At 43.6% G+C, this 13,111-nt stretch overlaps 1 protein-coding gene across 8 annotated transcripts in view; it reads right to left on the bottom strand.

Annotated features, from left to right (window-relative positions):
• Positions 1-13,111, bottom strand: part of tiam2a (TIAM Rac1 associated GEF 2a) — a 94,211-nt gene that overhangs the window by 23,349 nt on the left and 57,751 nt on the right. For all 8 annotated transcript variants that reach the window (XR_006374706.1, XM_044168005.1, XM_044168000.1 and 5 more), the window contains 8 exons: positions 12,945-13,088; positions 9,427-9,483; positions 4,744-4,920; positions 4,114-4,218; positions 3,942-4,020; positions 3,705-3,794; positions 3,375-3,593; positions 1,310-1,404 (listed from right to left, as the gene is read on the bottom strand). Coding sequence is in view for 7 of the 8 variants with exons in the window: in XM_044168005.1 (XP_044023940.1) it covers positions 1,310-1,404; positions 3,375-3,593; positions 3,705-3,794; positions 3,942-4,020; positions 4,114-4,218; positions 4,744-4,920; positions 9,427-9,483; positions 12,945-13,088 (966 nt within the window). In the remaining variant the exon portion in view is untranslated. The remainder of the gene's footprint in view (positions 1-1,309; positions 1,405-3,374; positions 3,594-3,704; positions 3,795-3,941; positions 4,021-4,113; positions 4,219-4,743; positions 4,921-9,426; positions 9,484-12,944; positions 13,089-13,111) is intronic.

Here is a 13,111-nt window from a genome sequence, read left to right as displayed (position 1 = left end):
AGGGCAAGTTGTCCTCTCTAATCCACCTCCTGGCTGACCTCGGGTCAAATACTGCACGGCATCTTCTGACACAGGCAATTACAATAAAGCCATGGCAGCCACGGCAATTAGCGATGCTTTCTGGATATTTGGCCTGGATTTACTTTCAATGAATCATTGATGAAATGAGCCCAACATGACTGCCTATTCCCTTTTTCATTTAGCCCATATTACATAATTAGCAGGTTGGTAAAAGTGTGCCAAACATACACTCACATTGTTGACAACAACTACTTACACAACACTGGCTTAAAAGGACACAAAATATTAGCTGAATGATGCAAGAGACGGTGAATATGCATGAACGCACACACATCCGCTCTCAGGCTTCCAGCCATGTCTACATCATTAACACATGGCTTTTCGTGATGACCACACACACTCATTACTGCTCTCGATAAACACGAGCATACACACACTGTCCCGTATTACATTACCACAGCGCTGAGGCGTAATTCCCAACGGGACAGGCTCATGCTCAGTTTAATTACTTCAATAAAGTTGGTTTACATATCAAAAACCTGACCGGATATTCAACAACAGACATGACAGAAATAGGCATGCAATCTGCGATAAATCACGAGGGACAACCATTTGGCATATTTATAGAGGAGATACTTCTTTAAAACTGATGTAAGAGGATCTTCAAGAGTTGTATTAACTGCAGGGCACCTATATTATGTTTAAGACCGAAGCCAGGAAGCAGAGACAAGCACCAGGAATATGTCACAAGCAAGAAGATGTCTGCCCGTCTTCAATATATTCACTAAATAAACTACTGTTGCTCTTTATATAATGATAGATATGAATGTTTGAGCGGAGGTGAGGATGACAGAAGCATTTTAGACAACTGTTTCTTCTGAGAGATCTGGTTTTGCCCATGGGCATGCATGTCTTCATGTGCATATGTGTGTGTATGTGTGTGTGTGTGCGAGGGGTGTGTAGGAGGCAGTGGGAATGTGACACAGCCTCTTTTCTGAGTCTGCATGACAGTAATAAGCTGTGTTTATACCAGTGGCTATGATGGAGTATCCTAATTATGGTAATGCTGCGGATTGGTGCCAGTCTGTTTTCTGACAGCCCCACAGCTGTCACTGTGAGTGGGCACAAACACACACACACACACACACAAACTCGACAACGTGCACACTTTTATTCACACAAACAAACCTGGAAGGAGAGAGAGGTACTGTATGCAAATGTCTATGAGACAATAGAAATACTTTCTTTCTAGCACACTGACACACACTCAAACTCTAGCCCCTCCTACCTTGCTGTGCTGAACAGGCCTATGTGCGCAGTGGGAGTGACCAGTCTCTAGTCCTACACACGGGGAATCATCACCATCAGCTGCAGTGCACACATCTGGAGAGAGAGGGAGAGAGAGAGAGAGAGGATAGTTTTAACATTAGGTTTAGTCACTCTGTGTGTGCGTGTGTGATGGCGTTTTACTCTCATACCACCCAACACTGCATGTGCACTATAGTGGTTTTTGCTGAAGCACATCCTTCTACTGACCATAAAACACAAACAATGCTGGCTAGTTACAGTCTAAAACCATCATGGGCGCCTGCCAGTCGCACAGAATTTATGTCTCCAGTCTAAAAACGGCAATGGCATTCAGTTATAAACACTAACAACACACAAAAAAACACTCGGCAATCCTAATTAAAGACTCTATTATCTCTTTCCTTTGACTAAAAAACCCCTTGAAGATAAAGTTCACTGCTGGTTTTCCTAAAGTCCCAACTAATAAAATGTATATTAGCATATTAACCGTCCTGACAGGATGATATTATCAGATTAACTGAGTGTTTTGAAAACATTTTCCAGATTTCACCTCAAATTCAAGGTCCTGAGGACAACCTCTCTAGCAGTTGGCACATGAAAAGACTTTATTCCTGATTGTAGCCTGGGAGGCAGGCCAATGTGACAGCAGGAAACAAAAGAAAACTTCTGGACCTCCTGTGGAGCTCAACTTCTCCTTCTTAAACTGACAATCATTGTCAACCAAATGTCAGACTGCTAGATTGGAGTTACACCAGATATCTAGTCATCTGAATCACCATCTCTTGTCTTATGCATTTGCATCAGGCTGAATGAATCGAGATGACAGACAGCTTCCTTCTAGGAATGCCATCATGAAAGTCAGACAAGTGTTAATTCCCCACTGGCGGCATTTACCTCCCTGCCTCCTTATCAGCCTGCCTGGGATCATATGCCCTCTAGAGATGGAGAAGAAAACTGCAGGCACTTTGATCACACCACTTACTGTAATGAGGCCTTCAAGTCATTAATCCCTTTGTGTTCAATTATGGCTGTAGTGGAGAAAACACTAATGAATGACTATCATTAAAATGATACTTGACATTTTCTCTGGAACTCGCTGTTTGTTTGGACTGTTTTTTGAATGCCAAACACGGAGAAGAGTCAATAAAAAAGCATCAAATGTTCTGCACATTTTGAAGGAGAATGTCAGTAGTTAAGTTCGGGTAAATTTTCATATATTTCATTCAAAAAACTAAGCTGTTAAAATGTCACCCAGTGCATATCATGAACCCACAACATCCTGTGTTAAAGTCTGCAAGTCCCGTCCCCCCCCCAATAACTGTACAAAATCTTAAACTTGATGATATACCACAGATAATTTTCTTTGGTTGAGTTGAATTGCCCTTACCTTTAGCTTGAGACTTAAACAAACAGACAAATGTATCTCTACCAGCTGGGTATCAGCTGTGTTTGTCCCACGACATGAATGACCTTACTGTTCAGTCCTGACACCTCGCCTCTGCAGTGAGATTAAACCGAGTTGACAGGATACTATACATTCACAGCGATAATGAGCCCTCTGTGGTCAAAAGCCCCTGGTGGCCTTTCCTCTCCCCTAGGATACACAGAGCTGTGAAACTTCATCTGGAGCTTTTTGACTACTGCTTTTCTTCTTATGACTTTTGACAGTGAAGAGTCTCTTTTGAGGAAGTAGAGATGTGTCTTAACTAGAACGGAAGTGTAGTGGCTGTTTTGTTAGTGTAGGTGACAAAAATATCTACTTTCTCAGCAAATACTGCTAACGTGAGCAAGTGTCAATGCATGAGCTAAGCACTTCAAAATTTCTCTCTCTCTTTGTGGGTCTCTTCCTCTCTCTCACCATCTGTCACACACTAGGGACGCTAACAAACAAACTAAAGGGTATCAATATCAACTTCACTTTGAATTTTACTATTAACTATTTCCATTAGGTAAAAATCTATAGCCTCTGAGTACAAATACATTCCCACTAATGACTAGATCTACACATGTTTTTAGATGGTTTAATGTCATATGGATCTAAGCACCTGAGGAGGACTTGGCACGCTGGTGTTTGCTGCGAACCTCCTGGTTGTGTTTGAGAGGAGGGGCCGGGTGGTTGGAGGCCACGGTTGGCGGCAGCGGTCCGTCCCGCCTCAGGCTCAGGTGCAGGGTTTGTTCAGCAAACAGCGTCTGGATCAGCGCCAGGTCCAGGCCTGACACACACCGGCCATTCAGCACCAGGATCTCGTCGCCTGGACGCAGACCTGGGAACACAGACAAGCATGTTTCAGAAAAGAGGTGGTAAAAGCCACACAGATCCCACATGCGATACTGTTGTTGGTGGTTTCAGGATTATTTCTTAAGTGAGTAGGCACCTTCATTGAATGCCAGTCCATCAGGAAGCACTTCACTGACAAAAATCCTGCTGTTTCTCTGGCTGTCTATGTGTCCTGTTACTGCAAAACCTGGTAGGAAGAAGAGAAATAAAGATGGAGGCAAATAGAGACAAACAAAGAGAGTTAGACTGACAGAAGGATTACAGGATAATGAGGTGTAGATAAAATTACAGACACAACTAGACCTAAATCAGTCCACATATGTGGCAGACTCACCAAAGTCACCACTGCTGCTTGGCCTGCTCATGTGCAGCGTAAACACATTAACTGGGACCACCTCCAGCTGATCATTGACCTACAGAGTGATCTCAAACAAATCAATACACATTAAATAAAGAGCAGATAATGAAGGGCACTGTGTATGTAAGTGTCATTTTGCCCTCCTCACCACATCACAGAGCAGCTCCCCAGGAGCCACGTATCGAACCTCCACGTCCTGCCCCACTCGCCTGTGCAGTCGGAGGCAGTGCAGGCCCGGGTCCAGCTGTTTCACCTGTTTACACAAGAGTCCCTTAATGTTCAGCAGCATGTATTCACAAAATCATCAGAAATATTTCATGCACCAATCCTTAGTCAGACAGCTGCTGTACGGCCGAGGTGTGAATTATTCACAGACTTTACACTTGGTGATGAGAAATTTTGCAGTAAACAAAAAAGCTTTGCCCAAGGGACAACAGTGTGTGTGTGTGTCCATCTATCTGCAGTCATTCTTAGAGGACTGTGTTAAGTTAGACACTGGATGAATAGGTGTGTTATTTCAAGCCGTTGGGAGCATAATACAACCGGATATGCCTGCTGCTACAGATGCTTCAAAAACTATTTAACTTTGTATTCACATGTGATCAAACCCCATGTTATAGGAAAATGCACATTCTCACAATTAAGTATGAATGGAAGGATTATGTAAAATTTTACTAGACAACTAAATCCAAATGACTTCACTGCTTTTGTTTTGTTTTTTTTTGTTGTTGTTGTGGTGACATGTCATCATTTCTCTGCAACTCGCTGCCAACCCAACCTTGCAGGCTGCAGAGAGAAGGTCGACGGGTGTCTGGTCTCTCCTGACAGGAACTTGGACTGTCTGGCCGTCTGGCATGTAGACACACGTCAGCACGTCTGTGGCACCGCTGATGCTGTCCCACACACCGCCCTCAGGGGGCGACATGGAGTAGATACTAGTCAGCACGTCCAGCCTCTGTGGGAGAGGAATGGAGGGTAAGAAGGGAGGGTAAAGAAAGAAAAAAGGAAGGGGTGAGCGGCATTAGATGGAGAAGAGAGTGAACAGAAAAGGGGAAGAAGGAGGTAATCAGAGAGAGGGAGGGAGCGGGTGAAAGCAAGCGGTAGACGTTAAGTAACAGCACACAAATCAATACGGTTCCATCAGTCTAAATGCTTGGCTGTGGATCAAGCAGTGGATCAAAGATGTCATACAATTAGCTTTTGAGAAATTCATTTGACAACATAGACGGCAGTTGCTCCACATAATAGTCATCATAACGATCGTGTACACAAGATGATTGGCAAGGGTCAACCGGCAGGTTTAGACGTCCAGATGATATCTGTACAGTTCTCCACAACTTATTTGGTTTGAAAAGCCATCATTGAGTCATTTTGACCCAAGTGATATACAGGGACAATTTATTTCAAAATCAGTCAAACTTTCAGATCAGCCATTTAAAGGTAATTATTTGTTGGTGGCAATAACAGTGAGGTTTGAGCTGGGTATTAAGGCGGGGAGTTAGCCCACCACTCGGCCTCACAGGCAGCCATTTGGGGGTTTTGGTTGCGACTCTGTGTCTCTGGAGGGAAAAGCGCCACTGCTGCATTGAGGGGCTGTGGGAGACGCCACAGTGAAGCCTAAGACCGCAATTATCAAGGCCCTCTATCAGAAGGAAAGGCTCAATCACACCAAATATACTGAAACTCATGGGTTGAAGAAGCCAGTGATTCAGCACTTCTGACGAAGACGATATGACTTTTCGGTTAAACTGAGACATGGGGCCGAGAGGGATAATTGCATAAGTGAATAGGTCTGGGTATATAGCGATGTTTTGAATACATTATGGGATCGTAAAAATGGAGAGTGGTGTGTGTGAGTGTGTGGCTATTAGGCTTTCCGTCTGGTGTGCATGTGTGTGAGCTTTTCTGTCTGTTTCAGAAGCTGGCTGTTTGCTTTTGATGCATCACCTCAAGAGGAAAAAGACCTTTTTCCCCTGCTGCCATTCAAGAAGCCTAAAGGGACACGCTAAGGCCTCTGATTTAAAGCATCACTTAGCTCCACACACACAAGTAGCATTCTCAGAGTAGCTCAGATAAACACGGGCACACAGAAACATTTGCCTAATTTTCCATCTGAATGTCCCCTTGACTAGTCTACTTCAGGAATCTGTGCCAATATAAAGGCCACCATGTTCTTACCAAAGTGTTTCCCTAACCTGTTGGGATGGAGGAACACAAGGTGCCACTTCAACACCCACCTCTGCCCGCCTCTTCAGGGATGTGAAGTCATGCTTACAAACAGGGGATGAAAAAACAAGCCGTCATGGCAACTGGTTGCATAACCGGCCCATTTGTGTCCCAGCAACATGGCGTGACCGGAAAACTAAGATTTGGTTGCCTACGCTGACCTGACCAGCGGCTGACTAACACTGTACACTCATTCATGGTCAGAGAGGGTTGTAACGGACCGACAGTTGCCTGGTCAACGTTCCATGAAAGACTGCCAAAGTCCGGTCCAGGCACGTGCTGAACTTCAACGAGTGCTCTGTGTGGTGAGAGTGTGTACTCTATTTACATTCGGCCAAATAATTCAAACCAATACTTCAGTCTTTCCTCTCAAGTGTGGAAATTATTTCTAAGCAAGCCATCCTCCACCCTGAAGCTTCTAAAGATGGAATGTGGAGTAGCGGATGGTTTAGTGGCCACCCTTTCTGTTCCACTTAGCAACTGGGTGACACAAATATTACAGTACTGCCTCGAACAGATACAGTGACCATGAAGAAGAAACAGAAGAGCAGTTGAAGACAATTTCAGCCAATTTCCCTCTATTACATCTATTAAAAGGGTATTACTCTTCATTTCCTAAAAGCTCCACCCAAGGTTCCTCTTTCCACCGCTGTGACACACTTTTCCACACACTCACACACACAAGGTGACAATAATGACCAGCCATACTGGCTAGCACTGGTGCCTGTTCCTCAATTATGACATGAAAGTTAAAGCGGGGGTTTGTATCCGTGGGTGGTGGAGTGTGGTGAGAGGTGGTGACACAGAGAGAGGGATCAGTATGTCATGGACAAGAGTGATGGGAACATGATCACCAGCCAGTAAAATTGTTTTTTAAAGAGAGAAAACACTTGTCTCAGGTGGTATTTCATGTCCAGAGAAACGGGACGTGAAAGGAAAATGAGCTAAACCTGAATTTTAACCTTTAACCATATTTACATAACCCAGATCTGGAAGTTACTCAACAGAAGCAGGCATTTGTATACATTTTAAAATATGTGAATTGAAATGAGTGTGAGTATGCAGCATTAACATAATTAACATTAGTCTAGCATTCATGTCTTTTTTTCTAGCGGTCAAAACATATTCACTCACTCCACTGCTGACAGAAGGAGTGGGTGGATGGAGGATTTGAAGTCAATGTGAACTCTGTTTTAACCTCTATGGAGGCCAAGACAGCCTCTGTATTACTGACAGGTTCATCCCATATAGATGCTCACTGCTTTATGCAGCAGTCACAACCTGCAGCTAGACAGCGTCAGTACATCCCCCTCAGCTGGTCAAAATAGCTGGTTGGTTAAAAATCGCGTATAATGGACAGAGTAACCACATGCACAAACACACATGGACAGTTGAACGCTATACGAGAGTGGACACAAGCCATGCAACTACAGCGAAGCTTGGGCACACACATACAAACACACCCTTCACTTGACTTCACTTCAAAAGGATTAGTGGAAGATAATTGTTTATTAGAGTAATTCAAGGGATTTGAGACCCAAGTAGGACAACAGGCGCAAAATCATCAAGACAGAGATGAAGACCTGTATGTGTATGTGACGAAAATCAATACAGATGTGCTATCCTCTCTCTCTCTCTCATTCCCTACTTCCCACCCTGGAGAGTTTTAATCCCCACTAAATCAAACAGATTCTAGTGACAAGCTGTTTTCCACATCTACTTCCAAATCTAGGAAAGACCGAAAAGCACAGCCGCATTTTAAGAAACTTTAAAACGTCAACCCAATGAAGGCCATTATTGTTCTCAAACCACTTCCTGTTCTCAGTCCATTTTAAGGCCCTTAATGGGGGCAGTTTAACACTCGCCACATTCACCACAGAGTCATACAGTGAATCATTGCATCCTGTGGAACAGCAATCTTCATAACACCCGTCCTGCTGTCTGAAAGTGTCCATTATGCTCATCTGTCAGCGCCAAACTTCAACTGTTCGTCCAGGAAGGCTTTGATGAGATTTATTTCAAGGGACAAACATTATATTAATAAAATGTATAATTATAAAACATATTGTATTTATAAAACATATTATTTTATGTACATTGAAATTCGTATTTTCTTGCTTCCTTTTCACATGGAGGACAGAACACAGGCTCAGATGAAGAACAGCACCATTTGAAGTTATTAGGTATTTAGTTACTTGCTCAAAAGACACTTCAGAGCCTTGTCAACAGTTGGGCTTCAGCCAAAATCATTATCCATTAAAGGAATAGTTTGTAATTTGGTAAATATTCTTGCCGAGAGTTAGGTGTAAAGACTGATACCACTGTCTGTTGGTTAAATATGAAGCTACGTCCAGCAGACGGTTGGCTTAATTTAGCATAAAGACTACAGGCGGGAACAGCTAGGCTCTGTCCGACTCTGGCTCTGGCTCTGTCCGAAGGTAAGGTATCCATACAAAAACCAAGTGTAAATGCAAGAATTTGTCATTTTAGAGGGGTTTATGTGCTGGACTATGGGCGCAATGACTTCCTTGAGTCTGGCCTTCACTGTGCCCAGCCAAGAAATGGACAGATAACCCTGAAGATGTGGAAGCTTGAGGACAGCAAGGTTTGGAGCTGTAGCTTACAACAATATTTCACACCTCATGTAACCACCCAATAACCTGCAAAAGCTGCAGTTCCAACGTCTGGCTGCTCAGATGGCCAGAATTCACACTCATCATGATGAGTGTCATTCAACACTTTTACCATAAGCCCATACACTCACACTTTCAGTCAGCGCTTCTGGTCAACGCTTCAACTCAACCCATTAACTCAATTATGCTGTGAATTGGAGCCTGTCCACACCAGACTTTAACACGGTTCTACTGCTGTAAAAATCTCGTTAGATACGCTGTCTATTTATCTTTCAGACACCTTCAGATCAACATGAAAAGAATCTCTGCTTTGATCCTGGACAAGTAATATACACAATCAGACACACATACGTTTTGACCCCCTCACACACACACACCTTATGTGTAAAAATATTTTTACGCAGCCCACTATCAAAGCCATGAAAGACAGCAGAGGTCAAAGTATGAGCGGACCCGTTTCTGCCACGGCTACTTCACGCTGAAACTGATAATTCAGCACATTAGACAGTGCCACAGGATGGATGTGACAGATGGCAGTGGAATTTTTAAAAGATATATCAAAGATCCACAAACCGTAAAAGTTACTGAACGCTATGACTCACCTCAGTGCTCCTCGGGGGTAGGGCGTACGTTTGGCCTCCAGCATCGCTCTCAAAGATCTGAAATCAAGGGACAGACAGTTAGAAGTACAGACAGAGGGGCACCACACTGACTCATAAGCGATTAAGCGCCCAGCCACTTCAGCAACACAATATTAGACACACACAGCGCTATTATGTAGTTAATTAAAAACTACGTGTGGCGAGTGCAGTGCTTTGATACTGCTTCCAAACAGGGTCTGTAGCCTTTGAAGGTGCAATGGTGGAAATATGCTCGTGTGTGTGTGTGTGTGTGTGTGTGTGTGTGTGTGTGTGTGTGAATGTGGTGAGTGGAGGGGGTGTGTATGGACACTGAGTGGTTTCTGTGTAACAGAGAGATGAAAGGGAAAACAGTCCAGTTATAGATGAGGAGGACAAGTGCCCCCACAACCACCCGAAATCTCTCCGTGTTCTTGATCTGTTCTATCTTCCTCAACCTCTCCTCTCTAGCTCCTCTCCCTGGCTTGTGATTGGAAGGCATGTTGTGTCAGGCTAAGCCCGGTGCTGGAAGTGACTCTGCAGCCTCAGAGGGCTTTAACAACTCTATAATACAGCAGTGACACAGAGCCATCCGTTATGTGAGGGTGTAACTCCAGTCCTCACTCAAATCGGCTGCAGTTATCAGGTTTTGCTGAGATACTTTGTCACCGGGCAGGAGAGACATGATAGGTGGCATAGCTAGTGACAGAAATGGGGCATTTGGTTCTCAAAATGGGTCTGACAAAAGCTCAAAAGGTGCTTGTATTTTGCTGTGAAATTAACAGAATTGAAGCTGAATTTCCTGCAAAAGTCTCTCTGATAGTATTCACACTACACTTAAGAATTGGTTTACAGAAGAATTGGCTATCCCTTTTCAAAGAATAAGGATTACTTTTCTCCAAAAACAATCCCAAGAAATTTCCTTTATAAATCATCAATGGCTCCTGTTATGGTAGTAAGAACCCTCATCTGACCTCTGAGCAGCAGAGTACAGTAACTCTCCCTCCCTAACACGAGTACATTTATAAAGTGGCTGTAAACATTGCTGCTTCGCCGTAAACTGACTAATTTTAGAAAGCTTTACCAACTCTCCCACAAATCCTCGGACCTTTCTGGCCTACTTCCCACAGCCGACTGCCGGCCAGCTCTGTACTGTATACATAGCTCTCCTAAGACGGATGAGAGATGAGAAAGCGAGAGGGTAAGAGACGGGGGGGAGAGCATGACTTTGGGGCAAGGTTGTTGAGCGCGGCGTTACAGTGGCAAATGGGATTTAGGCTTAGTCAATACAAATGAGTCAGTATGGAAACTGTGGGAGAAGGACCATCGTCTAACGCTCTGATGTTTATGCACTGAGAAACGGGGTTTGAGAGAGAGGACGAAGCTGAAGGGAAAAAAGGAAAAACAAATGTGAGAGAAATTGGGGGAGAGAGTGAGATGAAAGTCTAGGTTTAAGAGATTAAATAAGCAGGATGGAGGTAGAGGCAAAAAAGAAGCACTGAAAGAAGATATCCCAAAAACTTTGGAGAAAGCGCAGTTTGTAAACCTGAGAAGGTACCAACAGATTAAGTGCATGGAGGAGAGTTTGGCCCCTCAGACGACCTCCCTGTCCAAACCCATCTCTAGCAAACACGTGTCTCATCTGTGCCACATGAGAGAACAACCAAGGAGCTGAGGATGTCATTTAAAATGGCCAAGACTGAATTTCCCACTAGTCACAGAGAACAACAGAAAACCAAAACTCACACTACAGTGATCTTTTGCTCTTGCAAAAAAAGGAAAACAACAAAAACAGCAGATGTCCAGGAAAACCCAGCACTCCAAAAAAACCCTTGAAGCACTTACCAGCCATATTCTGTTCCTTATTAGCTTCTATGTAAAGAAAAAAAAACCCAGAAAAGCACTAAAATGAGCTTGTAAGAGAAGGGGGACCTGGGGAAAAAAATTAAAGGGAGGCTGTTTAATATTTAGCATCTTTACACCAACCATCTGCTGGTGTCTGCGGGGCTGAGGAACAAGTGGAGAATGCCATCTACCACATATGGCTTTCAATAATTCATGTGTGTGTTGCAGCGCCACCTCGGCCTTCTGCACTGTGAAATGTAACTGGGCTTCATTAGGCTGGCTGGCTGGAGTTCTCCAGAAAAATAATAACACACGCACACATACCTAGTCGCTGACAGATGTGCACAAATGCACAAACATATATATCTCAGAGCAGGTGGTGGCATGGATGAGCTAAATAAGAGCACGTGAAACAGGACAGGGAACATTTTGTAAGCAGTCAGGAGTCAGGGCTCACCTATTGGAGAACATGATTGGCTCTTAGCTGTGCTAGCTCCAAAACAATGAGACTCCATATTGACTTCACAGCATCCAGAAAAATGAAGGTAGATTGCCGTTAATCAAAATCACAATCATCTCCCTTCCTATGCTCTCAACTAATGAACAGAGGTCTATAAAAGACTAAGGGAAATGAATGTTTCCCGTGGCGATTCTTAAAATAGACCACCAAGAGTAGAGTATTCTCCAGGGCTGTACCTTCAGCATACAGAATGGTGGATTTCATTATCAACAAATAACCAGCTTACGTGAGTCTAATTACTAACACCCCCCCGCACCTGGGTGAGGAATGCTCCTCTGTGTTTATGTTGATGGGAGGTGGGCACTAAAACTTACCAGGACTTCTAATTAATACAATTTCCTTAGGGGGAAATGTGCTGAAAGCCCTGTATGACTGTTACAATCTCTTCCTTTCTTTCATGTCAACCCAGGCATGGCTTGTACATGCGAGTAAGCAATAAGGAAACATGTTTTCAGGTTGTTTCATTAACAAATATGCTTAATGTGCACTGAGGGTGCAAGAATCAAGAGTTTTTCTCAGCAGTACATCCCAAGAGACTGTGTGTGCTCACAAACATGCATGTGCAGTGTTTTTCAACACTGTGTGCATGCAACGCTTGTTTATGAATTCTGCACGCTCATGTTATGTCATTTCCCCTGCTGAATGCATGAAGTGGGTGATCCTGCATTAAGAATCTGCTAATCCAGACCACCTGAAGAGTTGTATTACTCTGGGATTCAAAGGAGATGAATTAGTGTCACTTCAAGGTCTAAGTGCTGCTGTTCGGATTTCAGTACTGACATGAAAACAAAAATGCTGACATAAAGTTCATTAAGTATTACCATATCTGTTTTTTGATTTAAGTGATTGCTCATGGGCGCGCTTATTAGAAAATCCGGTCTCCCCATCACCAAAGTACACCAACACCTTGAACCAAAATTACGCACAATGTAAAGCGAAATTTTATCCACCGGCGAGAGAGCTGCACTGTGTTTGACTACAAGCAAAAATACCAACAATATTGCCTTTTTAATGAAGTGTAATTTGCATTTAACATACATGCATAGAACATTTTGAATACTCAATGTTTCTGAAAAACTTCAAATTTGAAGATATTCAGTATTTTAATAAGTCTGTGTGTGTGTGTGTTCAGTAGTACCTGTGATGCAGAGGGCCTCTTGTCCCGGCCTCTCTTCGTAAGGTTGTCGAGGCCTTTGAGCGAGGAGAAAAGGCCTCTCTTGCGCTGTCTGTGAGTCAGGGACAATGAACGCCTTCTGAGTGTGGCCTCATCTCTGGAACAGATCTGAACAGACACACGCTATCAGA

This window comes from Siniperca chuatsi, linkage group LG15 (assembly GCF_020085105.1).
Source record: "Siniperca chuatsi isolate FFG_IHB_CAS linkage group LG15, ASM2008510v1, whole genome shotgun sequence".
NCBI lineage: Eukaryota > Metazoa > Chordata > Actinopteri > Centrarchiformes > Sinipercidae > Siniperca > Siniperca chuatsi.
The sequence above is the reverse complement of the archived record's forward strand: the minus strand, read 5'-3'. Positions and strand labels throughout refer to the sequence as shown.